This window comes from Pleurodeles waltl, chromosome 1_1 (assembly GCF_031143425.1).
Source record: "Pleurodeles waltl isolate 20211129_DDA chromosome 1_1, aPleWal1.hap1.20221129, whole genome shotgun sequence".
Lineage (NCBI taxonomy): Eukaryota > Metazoa > Chordata > Amphibia > Caudata > Salamandridae > Pleurodeles > Pleurodeles waltl.
Window position 1 is genome coordinate 246,167,159 of NC_090436.1, and position 17,498 is coordinate 246,184,656.

A 17,498-nucleotide genomic window follows, 5' to 3' on the forward strand; every position below is an offset into this window, starting at 1 on the left:
GCGGCGGTGCCCTGTTCAGCGGTGCTTGAAGCAGCGGGGCCCTGTTCAGCGGTGCTTGAGGCGGCGGTGCCCTGTTCAGCGGTGCTTGAGGCGGTGGGGCCCTGTTCAGTGGTTCTTGAGGCGGCGGTGCCCTGTTCAGCGGTGCTTGAGGCGGCGGGCTCCTTTGCAGTGACTCAGCTGCTGGCAGTCCTCTCTGTCCCAGTGGGGCTTGTGCTGGCAGTCCTCTCTGTGCTGGCAGTCCTCTCTGTCCCAGCGGGGCTTGTGCTGGCGGTCTCTCTGTCCCAGCGGTCCTCTCTGTCCCAGCGGGGATGATGGCAGTGGCCTCCTGGGCAGCGGGTATGATGTCGGAGGCCTCCTGGGCAGCGGGGACGATGGGCGTCTCCTCCGCTGTGCTGCTCTTCACAGACTTGACGGGTTTCTTGTGGCCCTTCCCCACCTTGGAAGGTGTCGCAGCTGACTCCACACTCCCACCGGGACCCCTGGGAGCAGCTTTGGTGGCTGGAGTCTTCCCCCTCTCCCGCCGGGCACTGGCCAACTTCTGATGCTTGACAGGTGGGGGACTGTCCGTGCTGTGGCTCCGTGCCACACTGGCTGCCCTGGTGGCCGGTGCACTCCAGAGTCCGGTGACTACAGGCACCACTGGTCGCCGAGATGTTGTGGCTGAAGTGCTAGGTTGGGACCTGGAGAGTCGGGCCCTAGGAGACAGACGGGGTGGGGGAGGTGTGGGAAAGAGGTCAAAGTTGGACAGGAAAAGTTTTTTGGAGACACTGGGACGGGTAGCTGGAGGGGGTTTGGGAGTGGAGGAAGAGGTTGTGGTTTTAGGAGGTGTTCGTTTGGTGACTTTGGGTGAAGGGTCATGCGCTGGAGGCTGTCGTGGGGTGGATGGCTGTTGGGTAGGTGTGTGCCTGCGTTTGTGTATCTTGGGAGGTGGCGTCACAGACTGGGAGAGGACACAGGGGACGTGTGGATGGTAGTGGGGAGGGTGGTGACTGCATATATATATATATTTATGAATTAGTACTGAATTTAAATGCTATAAAAAATATTTGTAGGGTGCTCATTTGCAAGTGCTTCTTAGTGCTTTAGTAAGGTGCAACCCTAAAATCTGACAGGTACCCTGGATAAAGGCTGGCATGGTTATTAGAAAGTCTGGTTTTCAGCTCCACTCTAAAACAAAAAAAAGTAAAATTTGATTCTGCTCACAAACCCAAAGGGATAGGGTTTCACAGATTGGCCACAACTGTATAAAAATAATTGTCTCCAATAATTCTGGAATTGTTTTCCCGAGCTGTGGGAATTTGACAGTTAATAGAAGGAAAATGTATTAGCCAGAAATGAGACTGAGCTGAGTTGTACAGCTTTATGTGTGTTAGGGCCTTACAGGCTACCCAAGATGAAATACATAGCTAGTTTAGAGATCACATGAAAGGTCCCTCATCATCTGAGTCCTCTTGTTCCAGTAAATGCGTAGGTACCAAGGCTAAAACCCTACTTAGAGATGTCACCAATGGTGAAAGGAAACCAGACTTCTTATGTGCTTTAACCCTCGTCGACGGCATCGTTGACGGCAACACGGATGGCATCGTCGACAGGGACGTAGCTGGCACACTCGTCGGCATCACCGACGGCATTGTCGACGGGAGCGTAGACGGCATCATCAACGGAGACATCGCTGGAGAAATTCTCATCGACAAGGAAAACGACGACGGCAGAGTCAACGTCGACAGTCTCACGGCCGGTAACATCGATGAAGTCGACATGATCGTCGATGAGGAATACAACGCCGTAGAGAATGCAGAAGTTGTAGCAGTCAATGACGAAACTGTACAGACACCTTTAGACACCGCCGTCGACGGTGCTCTAGTTGACGGTGTCGTCGTAGATTTTTCAGATGGCCTCTGAAGACATGTTTCACCATAGGAGGTGGCGTTGGAGGCTCAGAAAAGGCTCTTTTGCTGTGCTCTGAGGAGAAAGATCTTTTTTTAGAGTGTCTTTTAGAAGAAACTGAACTCCTGTGAGGAGAACTGGAAGGACTTCCAGCTTAAGGGGACACCCATTTGGTCTTTTTGTGAGCCTTTTTTGAAAGATCTTCTTAGTGGGGTTGGGGCGATCTGCCTCTTTTCTGTAGTTTTCTGGAAGAAATTGTAGATTCCTCACTATCAGAACCAGACACTGGATTAGATCTGGACTTCAACTTCTGTAGCCTACCATCCCTGTCTTTGAGGGTTTTGTTAGAAAAGGTCCTGCAAACTTTGCAGTCTTTGGCTACATGGTCAGGGTAGAGGCAATAAATACAGTCCTTGTGTGGGTCCTCAAAGTCAAGCCTTTTCTTCCCACAGGTCTTACAGGCTCTGAAAATACTTTTCTTCTCTTTATCAGAGATGGTGCATTCTCCTCAAAATAGAGTTCCCTTAAGTAAAGCAAGAAGAAGACACCTTACTTGCTGTAGGAAATCCTTTTTCTGAAACAAATAGCAAAAATGAACTTCTCTGAACTGTTGACTGAGCAGAGCTCAATGGTGAATCCCTAGCACGACATGCAGTAGAAAATCTGAGGGAAGGGAGCTCCTCTCAGGAGGGTTCTAGGGGGAGGGGAAGCCTGATTGGCTGGGCCTGGCTTTGGTCCTTTTTGCTCATAGTGATAAGGACAGGCTACTAAAGTGAAAGCCTTTAGGCCTTTTTACATTGCAGTATCCTGTAGGTATAGCTGTTTTGATGTACCGGGGGCTCCCATCTCGACGACGGGGAAGGATTCAAGCATGTGAATCAATGAAAGATTCCAATAATGGAGAACTACAGTTACAGGTAAGTAACTTATTTTCTTCCCTTGAATATAGGGACAATAATTCGCCTTTTTCAAAGACTCTGGAATCAGGTAAATTATTATTGCACATAAAAAATATGTCAATAAAGGCCTCCATAAATCCAGTGTAACTTTTAAGAATACCAGCAGGAAAACCTTCGGGACCAGGAGCTTTTCCGACAGAGCACTTGTAATTGGCATCAATTACCTCACTGAGGTTGACTGTCAGACTTGCAGTATAAGCACATGCCATATCCACATCATAAGCCCCACTCTCATCTAATGTTGAGTTTTCAGCAGCACCATAAAAAACGTTTCTGAAATGTTCCTCCCAACTCCGCACTAATATGGCACACAGGTTTAGGTTCTTCATTGTATGAGAAAAAAGGCCTCTTCACAACTGCCCAGAAACTCTTAGTATCCCTCGCAGTCCCCACGATACCAGATCATCCCATGCTTTAGATCGGATTTGCTCCTTCCTAGCTTCTAGATTTGTTATTTTGTAGGCTGTTTGAGCTCTTGTCGGCACACCTTGGGGACACTTTCATCGCTTTTATCAGGGCTTTACTGGTTGCTGAGCATGACTTGTCAAACCATCTGCAATGATAAAAAGGGGAAACAGCCTTTTCCAAAACGGCAGAACCATGTGCTGCAGTTACAGCGCATTCCTTACAATGAATGTGTCTTTACCACGCATGCCGTTACAATGACATGCCTTAGGGAAAGCCTTGTTGGACTTTAAAGTCCAACGCATTCCCTACTTTTGTGCAGACTGGGGATGGAATAGTAAATTATAGGACTCCAAAGTCCAGCGATCTCCCTAAGGCATGTTGTTGTAATAATTTGCATGCTATAAGGAATGTGTGGTAAAGCCGCATGCACTGTAAAGACTGCAGAGTAACAGCATGCATGGTAAAGGCATGCGTGGTTCTGACATAGAACCAATAAGAAGCTCCTGGTCGCTTACTGAGTACCAGCATGCCTTAGATGCTCTGTCATAATAAGGAAATAACGTCCAACATAGTACTCTCCTCCTCATTGGGCGACCAACAGACTCCAATAGCCGGGGCATTAGCTGCAATCAATTTACTCAAAAAGCAATCTGGGTCTACGTGTTCCTAGCTGGCGCACAGAAAAGTGTATGGGTCTGTTCAACGAGGAGTCATGTGCCTTAAACAAAAAGTCATTACCAAAAGCCATGGATTATGATCACTCAGACATTGGGAAATTACCTTGAACTCTACAAACACAGTTTTCTGATGGATACATCTACCTGTGGATTCCTCACACTTTGATTATTCGCAATGCGCCAGGCTGAGATCAAGGAGGAAGGCTTTGAGGCTGTTATGGGAACAGCAGTATTTGGAAGAACAACATGAGTTGGAAGAAGGAGAGATATTATTGCCTCTTTACTTTCAAGGGATTGAAGTAGTGAGTGGGCTTGAACATCCCCTGAGTGGGAATTGTTATCTACTGGGGTTATACTTCCTCCAGAGGTTACTTATACAATGGAGTAATTAGAAAGGCAGCAGAACGTTTAGACTTGCCTCTGCCTACTACAGAGTTAAAATCTAATATTTTGACTGAGGCTTTCCATTCTTCAACCTCATCATCTGAACTTCTTCTTCCATTTAATGACGCATTGTCGGAGCCAGTATTAGATATATGGAAGAAGCCATGGTTACTACTCCTGCAGTTTTAAAATCTATTGCCAGGAGGTACAGAGTTCCACTAGATGACCCTCAGTTCTTGAGTCAGCAACCAACTCCTGAAAGCTTGGTGTTGCAAGCTTCTTGTTCATCTAAATCAGCGCCTAGATCATTTCCTATTACTCCTGCCGATAGAACCTAAGCGTATGGCGCAATCGTCAAAAAAGATCTTTAGGAAGCATGGCACTAAAGTAGGTCAGTGCAACTTGTTTGCTTGGCATGTACATTTATGCGTTGATGGATTCAGCAAAAGATGACATCCCTAAATTGCTGCAGGATGTACAGGGCCATTTTTCTGAAATTTTACAAGATAGCCAATAGACAGCGAAACAGGTGATACAATCAGACACGGACACTGCGGAGCCATGGGGACTTCAATTGCAACCAGAAGGCCTGCATGGCTCAGGGAGCAGGGTTTTCCTTTGATGTTCAGTCCACTTTAATGGATCTTCCATTTGATGGATTCAGACTTTTTGGTGCCAAGACTGACTCTGTCCTAGACAGATTTAAGGACAGTAAGGCCATTGCTAAATAATTGGGTCTTCAGACAACCTACAGACCATTTCATAGGTTCAGGTGGTTTGGCCCTCTTTTCGAGGGAGGCAGTATTTCCAAGGTCAACAACCTATCAAACCTCTCTAAGATCCTACAGAGGTTGTGGAAGACTTAGATCACATGGTGCCACCCAGCAGCCTTCCTCCTCCTCCTTTTCCTCTTCCACGGGGAAGCAGTACTAATTCTCACTCCTTTCAGCATCATGTGTTTCCCATAGGGGGAAGGTTGATTCATTTTCTTCAAGAGTGGGAGTTGATAACATCAGACTTGTGGGTGCTGATCATTGTAGAAAATGGATATGCCCTTCTTTTTCCGGCATTTCCTCCCTTCCTACTCTCCCCAACAATCAAGAGCACCTGCTGTTGCTTCAGCAGGAGGATCAAAATCTGCTGTTAAAGGGTGCAGTGGAGTTGGTTCCGGAGGAGGAAAGGGGTCAGTGATGTTACTCAAGATATTTCCTGATCCCCAAGAAAAATGGTCGTTTGAGGCCTTTCTGGACCTGAGGATTTTGAAGTAGTTCCTCAAACAGAAAAAATTCAAAATGCTGACCCTGGCACAGGTGCTTCTTGTACTGGACAAGGAAGACAAGATGGTTTCTATCGACTTGCAGGATGCGTATTTTCACATCCCCATTCTGAAGTCGCACAGGAAGTATCTCAGTTTCATGCTAGGTCTTTAGTCTCCAGTAAAACAGATGTTTCACATCAATCTGTTGGAGTTACGGGTGATATGTCTGGCTCTCAAGGCCGTCCTCCCGTCCCTTTGCGGTCAGTCGTTACAAGTCTTGACAGACAACACTACTGTGATGTGGGACATCAGCAAACAGGGAATGGTAGGGTTGTTTCTTCTCTGTGTAGAGGCTCTGTGACTCTGGTGCCGGGCTCAGGACCATCAGATTTGCATAGTAGCAAACCATTTGACCGGAGTTCTCAACATACGTGCGGACTGTCTCAGCTGGAACTTTTCAGCCGATCACGAGTGCATCTCCATTTGGAGGTGGTTCTTCATGTCTTCCATTTGTTGGGGACCCACTCAGATAGACCTGTTTGCCACTCACGAGAACGCGCACTGCCCGTTCTTCTGCAGCCTCCAGTATCTGATGCAGGGAGCATTGGGGGACATGTTTCAGTTGAGCTGGAGTGACCAGCTGCCTTACGCGTTTCCTCCCAGGCCCTTGATTCGCGGGGATCTAAGGAAGATTCACCAAGACCGGGCCCAAGTCATATTAATAGCTCTCGATTGACCAAGAAGGGTGTGGTACACAGACACACTTCAGTTCTCTCTGCGCCCTCCACTCCATCTCCCTCACAGGGTGGGCCTCCTCTAGCAGTTGCAGGGGCAGGTTCTACACCTCCACCTCCAGAGTCTGCACCTACATGCCTGGAGATTGAACAGGAGGATCTGAGTTCTTTTTCTTTCCTCCCAGAAGTGGTGGATGTTATTTTATCTGCCAGACGACACAACACCAAGACTGTCTATGCTGGCAGAGGGGCAAAATGTGTTAAGTGGTGTGAGAAGAGACACATTGATCCTTTAAAGGCCCACCTATCTAATGTTTTGTAATTTGCTCTTTCCTTAGCGCAACAAGGTTGCACAATTGCAGCAGTGAAAGTTTACCTATCTGCGCTGTCAGCTTTGATTTGATTACCTGATCAACTCTCTTTGTTTAAGTCCCCTATAGTATTAAGGTTTCTTAAGGATTTGATTAATCAGTCCTTCCACTCCATTTGTAATTCCTCAGTACGATTTAAATGTAGCCTTAACATATCTAATGGGTTCACCATTTGAACCATTACATAGTTGCCCTTTGAAACTTCTTACGTTTAAGGCTGTTTTTCTAATAGCTGTCACGTTGGCTAAACGTGTAAGTGAGCTTCAGGCTCTAAGCATAACACCCCCTTTTACTACCTTCCATGCAAATAAGGATGTTTTGAGAACCAGGGTGGCTTTCCTAGCTAAGCTAGTGACACTTTTTCATTTAGGACAATCGATTACCCTTCCATCCTTTTATCCTCCTCCCCATCCCTTTAAGGAGGAGGAAAGGCTGCATCGTCTGGATCTGAAGAGCGCACTAAGCTTCTATGTGGACAGGACGAAAGACTTCAGGATAGATGATCAGCTCTTCATTGGCTACGTGGGCAAGATGAACGGCAAAGCCGTGGGCAAGATGAACGGCAAAGCCATCCGCAAGAGAACTCTCTCAAGGTGGGTCATCGTTTGCATAAAAATATGTTATCCGCAAGCAAAGAAGGATCCTCCTAAGGGCATTAGAAGAGCTCATTCAACTAGAGCTATGTCTGCAACTTCTGCATTGGCTAGAGGTGTACCTGTTGTTGACATTTGCAAGGTACCAACTTGGGCTTGCCTCCACACTTTTGCAAAGCATTACTGCTAAGACTCTGAAGTGAGGAGTGATGGTCATTTTAACCGTTCAGTGCTGCAGGATTTCTTGGTATAGCCAGACAGGCACCCACCTTTGAGTGCTGGACTGCTTCGGGATTCTATTCAAAAGGGGAGGAGTTCACAGGTAGATGTATCCATCAGAAGAACAAGTTACTTAACTTTGGTAATGCTTTTTCTGGTGGATACAGTATCTACCTGCGGAAGCTCTCCTGACGCTATGGCGCCCGCCTCAGTGGGTAGTCTCCCAGTACAATCTAGATTCCCTCCGTGGGGCCCCCGTGGGGTTGTCTCCAGGTGTGGGGCTGGGCATAGGGCACTCTGGGATGTTTCCCATCCCCATCCCTCCTCCTCTTCTGAGAAGTGACATGGGACCCTACACCCACCCCGCTACAATGAGACCTATCTGAGTTACTGTGAACCACCCCCACCCTTGGTTGGGGGGAAAAGAGAGCCACTCACTTTAAGACACTGCAGGTATGCTGCCACCATTTCCATTGCTGCACCCTACTTCCTGGGATCCTCTGTCCAGTGTCTCCTCTGTTATATCTTCTCCATCGATCTAGGCCTCTGCCTAGGCTTTCAAAGCCTTCTGTAGTTCCACCTTTTTTGTGAAACCCCTTGAAAGTCCTTGCAGAAATCCTTCAGCTGTTGCGTAGTGTAAGATTGTAACCTGGACAGCTCAAAATCAACTGCTGTAGGTGCAGGTACGACTTCTCCAGAGCGAGACACAATTTAGCAGAATTCAAAGAGGCAGTGAGGGAGAATTGGGAAAAAACAAAAAAGAAAAATGCATTTGGAATTTACACTTCTAATTTTAAAGAGGCAACCACAATATCATCCTATGGGAGAGATAGGCCTTCCATTAGTGAAAAATGAATTTCAGAGTTTTTCACTACCAGGGCAGGTAAAACTAGCACATGTCCTACTTTGTAAATACTTTGCACCCTGCCCTCTGGGGTTTCCAGGGCTTAAGCTAGGGGTGACATATGTATCAAAAAGAAAGGGTTGGGCTTGGCAAAAGGTTAATTTTGCTGGGTCGAAAAGGGAGTTTAAACTGCACACATAGGCTGTGCAGTGGCAGGCCTAAGACATGCTTAATGGGCTTCTTAAGTGGGTGCTGCAGGCCCATTAGCAGCATTTAATTTACAGGCCCGAGTACACGTAGTACTTCTTTACTAGGAACTTATAAGTAAATTAAATATGCCAATTGAGGATAAGCCAATATTACTGTGTTTAGAGAGGAGAGCACACACACTTTATCACTGGTTAGCAGTGCAGGGTACTAAGGCCAGTAAAAATGAGATCAGGAAAAATAGAGGAGGAAGGCAAAATGATTGGGGGAAGACCACACAAGACTGCTTACAATTAAGACTAGAGGCTCTTTTTTACATGTTACTTTAGTCTTCAAATTGTTTGAATCATATGTTTTTGTAAATCCTGGCAACCAAAGGCCATCTTTTCTCGTTGGATGACAGTAGGTGGTTTGCTTCAATATATGTTCTCCAGCACAAATTTAGTACTCTCACAGGAATGGAGGGGAAGAGCAACAATCATGCTGTAGGCACAAACGCTGCTATCACTTTTAAAGATTTGCCAAGTAAAGATCCTTTGTGGCAGCTTACTAGATTTTCTGCCATTTTATACTGCTTTAAATGGAAGCTTTTTTGTTAGTCCTGCATCCATAACCAACACCCACAATAGACAACCTAACATGATCTTTTGATGAAGTCGCTTGCGTTTGGGACTCCACTTAACAGATGGTCCCATTGTTGAAGAACCTTTGATATTTATCTATAACACTGGTTCTCTATCAAGAGTCTTTTCATTACATTCATAAAGCGCTTCCCTCCAAGCCGCACCAGAGAAACGGAATTAGAGATCTCCATTTAAGATTGTGTGCCCTCCCAACAGTCCACGAAAAAAGAATGGAAAGGTTGACGGTTAATATAGCTGCGACTGTGGGAGGAATAAACCCTTTTGCTTTATTGAAGCTATTTCCTACTTTTACTCTACTCCTGATTCTGAAATAGCCTTGCATGTTTTCCCAACATGTTTTCTTTTCGAAAGGAAAAAACTGTGTAAAGGCACAGGAGTGTTTTTTATTATTTTACGATTGGAGTTTTGTTGTCTCCGTTTTAAAGATGTTCTGAGACCCCGCACATGAGTGGATTTATTCATTCTTTATAAACCCAATGAAGATACCCTTGATAGAGAACCAGTGTTACAGGTAAGTAACTTTATCTTCGAACTCTCAAAAGATTTGTATTTTCTGTTACTACTAGTATAAAATGCACCTTGTGGTACATTCATGTGTGTTTCCTGATTATGATCATATTCCTTGTAATAAAATGTCCTCTTAAACAAGAGTAGTATTCTGTGATAAGCTTCTTGGCGCTGGGAGATATTCATCAGAAGGTGTCATTATGGGATAACTACATTATAGATCCATTGTTGCAAGTATGCAGCTCCTTTATTCTTGTAAATATTAGTAGAATACAAAAAAAGTTAGTGACTTACTCCTTAGCCTTATTAGCATAATGTCTGTTGGAATTTAGTTTGGCAAATGTTACAACAATGTATCTAATGCTAATTGCATGCAATTGTTTTGAAGGTGTTTTTAGTGATACACATTTATTAGCCATGATGTATGCTGGAGAAATGTGCTACTGGATTTTGAAGCATTGTGAAGGAAAAGAAACACCTCAATGCAATGTCTCCGATGCAGAAACCAGCAAGGATAAGGGTGACAGTTTTCAAAAAGATACATTGGATTTCCAGGACATAGGAGAGAAGATGTTGCTGAAATATGTTTCTGTTTGTGAGGGGCCACTAAAAGGACAAGGCTGGAGCACAGAAAATGCAATAGAAATACTGGACTTTTTGAAAAAAATTGGGAACTGAGTATTCTTTTTTATATAAAGTAACTTAGAAGTTTTGGAACTTGCATCTTTTTGCCACTCTATTTTCGATTCATGACTTAATTTGATGTTCCCAATGATACATTGTGTTTTTACAGAATGTTATTGTATTGCTTTGTGGTATGTTTTCCTAACTAGGCTCTCAACCTAACTACTGACTTTGTATCCTTAACCATTTCACAACCTTGTACGCATTTACCTGTAATTTTAATTTCCACATCCACTTGATTTGCTTACATATGAAAAAAGAAACTGATTGAAAATAAAATTCTCTCTGTAATAATTATTAACTTACTAGCATAGTTGTAAGGAAAATTGCACTATTCGCATTGAGTGTGGTGTTTCCAAGGTATATCATTCATCAAACCTGAATTTCATAATCTTATATCAGATTGAGTCTGTTGGGCTGATGCAGTCCTCCTATGGTATTAGAATTTCTTCAGTTTAATTTTCTTTCAGTAAAGAATTTATTTCTCCAATGGAGATCTCTATTCATAATCATAATCACTGAATAGTCCAGCCAAATACACGTTGAACATTTGCCTTTCTCAGAAAGGCAAAAAATATCTTCTTTGAAGATAAATAATTTAGCATCCTATGAAATATGCTGTATTGGCCATTTGCATTTATTTACTCTTGAAAAAAATACTCTCAATTAAAAAAAATACATATTTGCCACTAGAAAACTAAGTGACAAAGAATAAGGGCCAGATGTAGCAAGTTGGCAATTTGCGACTTGCAAATTGCGAGTCCCTGCGACTCGCAATTTGCAAGTCGCAAATTGCTATGCAGTACGGTGTCTCAGACACCGACTGCGACTCGCAATGGGGTCGCAATGACCCACCTCATGAATATTCATGAGGTGGGTCGCAAATTGCGGCCCCATTGCGAGTATAGGCACTCGCTAACATGGAGGCCTGCTGTCGTCAGCAGACCTCCATGTTCGCGACCTGCTTTTCAATAAAGCAGTTTTTTTTTTTTTAAGTGTAGCCCGTTTTCCTAACAGGAAAACAAGCTGCACTTCAAAAAAACCGAAACCTTTAGTTTCGGGTTTTTTTCAGGGCAGGGAGTGGTCCCTTGGACCACTCCCTGCCTTGAAAAAATAATTTGGGGTCCAGTCACAAACTGGAAGGGGTCCCATGGGGACCCCTTCCAATTTGCGAGTGGGTTACCATACACTTGAAGTGGATGGTAACTGCGATGCCATTTGCGACCGCATACGCGGTCGCAAATGGTATTGCATCCCACAGCTACTCGCAAATAGGAAGGGAACACCCCTTCCTATTTGCGAGTCGGAAATGCATATTGCGAGTCGGTAACGACTCGCAATATGCATTTCTGCATGGCAAACCCACGTTTGCGACTCGCAAACGGCGATTTTCGCCGTTTGCGACTCGCAAACGGGTTGCTACATCTGGCCCTAGGTCTCTTTCACAAAGGTTTTTTAAAGAAAATGAAGGGATAAACTAGGGCAGCTAGCCAGGTATACTGCATCCATTTAAAGTGCGGCTTTAATGGTTTCCAATGCTGCAGTATCCCATCATCGTCTCTCGGTGGCAGTTGTTCCATTTTTTTCTGGATCCTGGGGAAATGACTCTGGAGTACTGAGGGTGGACGAGTATTGTTTTTTTAACTTTTGATTCTTAATAAACTTCTTTAAATAATATTCACTCGACGTCTTTTAAGATTTTATTTTCCTGACATGTTTGTTCTTCACAAAAATGCCATCTCTTTTAGTGAAGTGTCCAGCTTCCTACCAGGGAAAAAGGTGAAAACAGATGCCCAAGAGCTCTGTGGACTTTGCCTGCTAGACACCTATACTGCAGACAAGTATATACCCTGCAGAACATTTTGCCGATACACACTAAAGGGCCAGGATTTTTTTTTCATGAACACAATTAACAGTGAAGGCATGTCGGGAGCCTCTCAGTACTAACTGGGAGATCAGAGGAGCAAGGATAGGGTATTCCCTCTGCCAAGACCCCTTTTGCCATCTCTGAGGACTCCTCCAAAACAAGATCCAAGAAGAGACACCACAAGTTAAAACTATGTGATCCCCAGGCAACTTGGAGGACTTTGACATCAATGCAAAGTACTGTGCCTACATGTTCGCTGTCAAGAGCAGGTTCACCGTCAAGAAAGTATTCTCCATTGAACAGGCGAAGAATTTCAACATCAAGGGAGTCTGAGGAATCCTCTGTTTCTATACAGAAGTCGGTGGAGTGACTCAGAAAGATGAAAGTGTAGAGGGTACTTTGTACCTCAGACAGAATATTCAAAAGCCTATTCCCAATCCTTGCCTTTATCACCATCTTTGAAAATACCTGATTCACTATGTCTGATGCCACAGACATCTCTCTGCTGCCACCTCCTCAATTGCCTAGGTCTCCTCCGCCACTGCCCAGGGCGGCCCAGCCCTTACTACCCTTAGCACTTGTCACTGTTCCGCCAAGGAAATCCAGAACTCCTCCACCTGGTCGTAGAACTTGCTACAGGTTGAGAAGATGATCAAGGTCCGGCCATCTCTCTTTGCATTCAAGGCATTCTAAACATATTTCCTCCTCCAGACGTTTTTCAAGATGCAGACGTCTATCTGACATATTCGTCTCTTGCAAGATTCTCTCCTACTCATGACATCGGTACTTTCTAGGATATTCTCTTCAGAGCTGCAAACAAACTAATTATTCCCTGCCTGCTGCCTCAACATCATCTTCAGTGATCTTTGCTATCCTCCTCCAGAAAACATATTGGAGGCCTCCAGGTAGCTTCCTGCTTTTTTGAGCCAGCAATAGAATTCTTTGTCATGGCTGCCACTGTGAAAGCAGCTCCCACAAAACTTCAAAAACAATACAGTCCACCTGAGCAGTAGCCACTATTCCTCTGGGTGGATCCTCCCACTGGCACAGTAATCATCTCTTCAGTGAAGCAATACCATGCTTCTGCTCCTTCATCCACTGTCCCTCTGGAGAAGGAGAATAAGAAGCTTGAGTCAGTGAGAGGAAAATGTACAAAACATTCACTACCACAATGAAAACTGCAAGTGCCACAGCCTTTTAAGCAGATATGACAGGCCTCTCTGAGACTCCCTCCCACAGTTTGCCAATGACTTACCTATGGATCACTGTGAAACTTCATGAAAGTACTTAACAAGCTCATGATAGTATTAATTCAGGTAACCAGCGCTGCTGCAGCTGGCAGGTGTGGTGTCGCCCGCCATGGGTCGCTGCTGCTGACCATGGCCAGGCTGGCAACTACCTCAATTAGATGGCTCAAATCCCCAAAGGCATTGATGGTGTCAAAATAGAATCAGTGCTACTGCAGACGCTTCCAACTTTGCTGCTGATGGCTTCTGTCATAACCTGGCCTTAAGGCGGTCTTCCAAGCATGAGGCGTATAGTCCTCAAGGCTGAGGCACAACTAAGAATCCTTAACTTGCCATTCTCAGAAAGCACCTTATTTGACACTCACTCTGATGATGAAGAATGGAAGCAGAGATGAAGACTCACAGGCTGTACTCCTGGAAAAGTAAAAGCAGAAAAAAATGTTCTTACATGTCTCATGATCCAAGAGGGTTCTAAGCCTTCAAATGCCGCAGTGTGAGAATACACAACATCAGGTAACAGTAGAAAAACTGTCACTCACACTCTAGCCATCAAGTTGGGCTATGGGAACACCCTCTACAACAGGTTCTAGCAACTCACTAGTAGACTACAAGCCCATCCACATCTCAGCAGTCAGACTGATCTTCAACCTCCCACACCATAACACGCCCAGGGAGCTCCACTCGCTCCCTATACACAAATGCACTCAATTCAGATTCCTCCCACACGCATTCAGGGCACTACACAAATCAGTCCCCACCTACCTGGAGGGAGAACAGTTGCATCTTCTTCCACCAGCCACCTCTGCTCTGCAGAATTCATACTACACATCCCATGCATACACAGAACCAGATTAGGACAGAAGTTGTTTTACAAATGGCCTCCTACTCCGCATCGGAGGCTCTTCCTCCTTTCTTCTTGAATTCCTCGAAAAGCTAGAGACCTGGCTTACAATTAACTAACCTTCCACTGGGTGGGTTAGACACACACTTGTTCAGCGCCAAGCTACACTCATGGGAGATAGTGCAATTTACAAATCAACATAACATATCAACTGATGTATCCTTACCACCATCAAAGGCACCAGTCCAGAGACAGAGAAGGGCCATCAGCTGAGAGCAATAGCAGGTAAGCCTCCCACTGAGCCTGACAGGAAACATTTGCTTCTTATTTCTCGCTTACCCATTCCTTTTGGAGGGGAGACATCTCAAATTTCATGGAAGATTGGAGATTCATCAAAAACAACAGATGGCTTCTGGATGTTTCAAAGTGTCTGTTGTCTCAGATTCAGATATCCTCCTCTAGTGATGCCACCAAAAAATGTCATCCCCACAACAGTTGGGGAGCCTCAGCAAAAGGTTAATATCCTCTTCCAGGAACAAGTCATGGATGGAGAAAGTTCTATTCCAAGAAATAATTGGGAAATCTTTCCAGCCACCTCCTGGTAACAATGAATGGCCCCAAAAACAAATTCACCCATTCATGATCTAAAACTCCCAAACAACTGGATACGGAACGAAACATTCAGGATGCTGGTACAACATCACATCTACTTACAGCTCCATCAAGGGGATTGGCCATGTTCCATATATATTCAGGATACATACTTCCAGGTACCCATACCAAGAACAATCTAAATCTCCTGAGGTTTGTGGTAGGAAGTGGTATTCACCAATACAAGGGCCTTCCATCTAGCATCAAGTCTGCATGGATGACCTTCTCAAAATGCCTGGCTGTGATAGCAGCCCATCAGAGGAAACAGAAGTTCGCCAGTATTGGGGTATCTTTAATAGATTCCCATGCTTGAATCATTCCCCGCCGTTGAAGTGACAGTTCTACGGTACATAGAAAGCAGTAAAAAAAGAAATTGTCTTTTTTCTCTTTTTCTTTTTTCATTGTAGTCAAAAATACATCTACTTTCCTAGCTTATTAGCTTCATTAGGAAAGGCCCAAAGTTCAGCCAATCAGGCGAGACCACCCCTTTAGAACACTCAGCACAGAGGCTCAGTCTCTCAGATTTTCTACCGCACGTCGTGTGTAAGGGAGTCTCCCTGACCTCTGCTCAGTTTACTTTCTCTTCAGGAGATATTATTCAGCTTTTCATTCTTAGCTTGGCTGTAGCTCTTTCTCCATCATGTCTACAGCTAGAAAAGGTTTATTTAGACCTTGCGGTACCTGTGGGAAATTAAGACTTCATTGTGAAGACCCTAACAAGGACTGTACCTACTGTCTCCATCCTGAACATAAAGTCAAGGATTGCAAGATCTGCAGAACATTTCCCAGTAAGACTCTCAGAGACAGAGAAGACAGGCTCCTGCTTTGGCTACAAAAGCAGAAGTCCAGAGAGACTTTGTCTGAGGAGGAGAACACTGATGCTTCCGAGACCTCAAGGAAAAGGAAGAGGTCTGTGGAGAGCTCCTTCCCCAAAGCCAGTAAGTCAGCAAAAAAGTTGCATGTGTTTAAGGAGAGAGCTGAGGAACATCCATCAACTTCCAGGGAACATAGTGGTAAGGTTCGTTCTGAGCCATCTACTCCAGCTACCACATCAAAGAAGTTCAAGACATCTTCAAGTTCCCTACCACCGTCGACATCCAAGATTTCCACGCCGTCGACGACCGCATCGTCAATGACAGGCTTTGCTTCATCGACGACCACATTTACAGCTCCGTCGTCGCCAATGGTTATGAGTTCTTCCCCGTTGTTAGCTTCTACCATAACGTCGGTGAGTTTAAAATATGGTCTCTCACCTGCTCAGACCATCAAAATTTCAAAGAGACCGTCGACAGGGAAGAAGGTGAGGTCTCTATTGTCGACGCACACACTGTCGACATCAACGAGTAAGGGGCAAAGCTCATTGTCGATGATCCCACTGACGGCCCCATCGACAACGGCACAAAGAACTACTTTGCCATCGACGGCATCGCCAATGACACCAGCTCTGTCAACGCCAGCTCCGTCGACGACAGCTCTGTCAACGGCAACACCATTGACGACAGCTCCGTTGACGCCCGCACCGTCGACAACAACACCATCGACGGCAGTCCTGTCGACGGCTCAATTTTCTGAGTCTTGAACCAAACAATATGGAGGATCTCCTTTCTTGCTAAGGATTCTGCCAATAAGAAGTAAAACTACTCACCTGTTGCCTTCTCATACATCACCTAATAAGGTGTCGCCAGCACCCCCACAACATCTGTTTGCTGTTGATGGGGAAGAGGACGATATATATTCAGAAGACAGCCTTTTCCCGGTGGCACATAGCCCTTCAGAACTGTGCATTAAATGTCAGGAGGAAGATGATGAAGAGGAGAGTGATCATCTCTAGGACAACAGGCGCAGAGTCACACAGAACCTCAGGAGTTGCAACAGGTACAAACTATCCAGATGCCTGTCTCCTTGATTGCCAACCTTCAGCAGATGATGCAAGACTATTACACTAGATTTCCTCCACCTGGCTCCACTACTCCGGTACAACCTCCACCCACACCGCTGAGCACTCCCATTCAGCCATCGGATTCTAGGGTACCCATCCCAGTCCCATCATCTGGCCAGGCTATTGATCCACCTTCGTCAGATGACGAACAAGAGGAAGGCGAAATACAAGACTCTGACTCGCTAATCCAGGAATGGGATGAATATCAGATTCAGATGCCATCCCCTTCTACACCACCTCCGGTCGACTCTCCACCGCAAGACATTGGTGGTTTCCACAGTCTAATGGAGAGAGCAGCAAAAAGATTTCAACTGCCAATAACATCCAAGCAGTCAGACTGTTTCCTCTATGATTTCAAGGAGGACACTAGAAAATCAGTAAGAGCAATACCTATTGTTGACTTTATTTGGGAAGAAGGGCTTAAGGTCATGCAGACCCCATCTTCAATACCAGCGGTGCTACCAAGGCTCGAAAAGAAGTACAAGGCACCAGATAACTCACCGGCCTGCTTGGTTAGTCACCCCAAGCCGGACTCTGTGATATCCCAGGCAGCTCAGCGAAGGTCCAGGAATCCGTC

At 45.2% G+C, this 17,498-nt stretch overlaps 1 protein-coding gene across 2 annotated transcripts in view; it reads left to right on the forward strand.

The window, feature by feature from the left end:
- The window catches only part of RIMOC1 (RAB7A interacting MON1-CCZ1 complex subunit 1), a 238,513-nt gene extending 226,460 nt beyond the window's left edge, over positions 1-12,053 (forward strand). For both annotated transcript variants that reach the window (XM_069221457.1, XM_069221454.1), the window contains one exon: positions 10,081-12,053. In XM_069221457.1, coding sequence (XP_069077558.1) covers positions 10,081-10,370 — 290 coding nt within the window. In that variant the 3' untranslated portion in view covers positions 10,371-12,053. The remainder of the gene's footprint in view (positions 1-10,080) is intronic.
- The last annotated feature ends 5,445 nt before the right edge of the window (positions 12,054-17,498 follow it).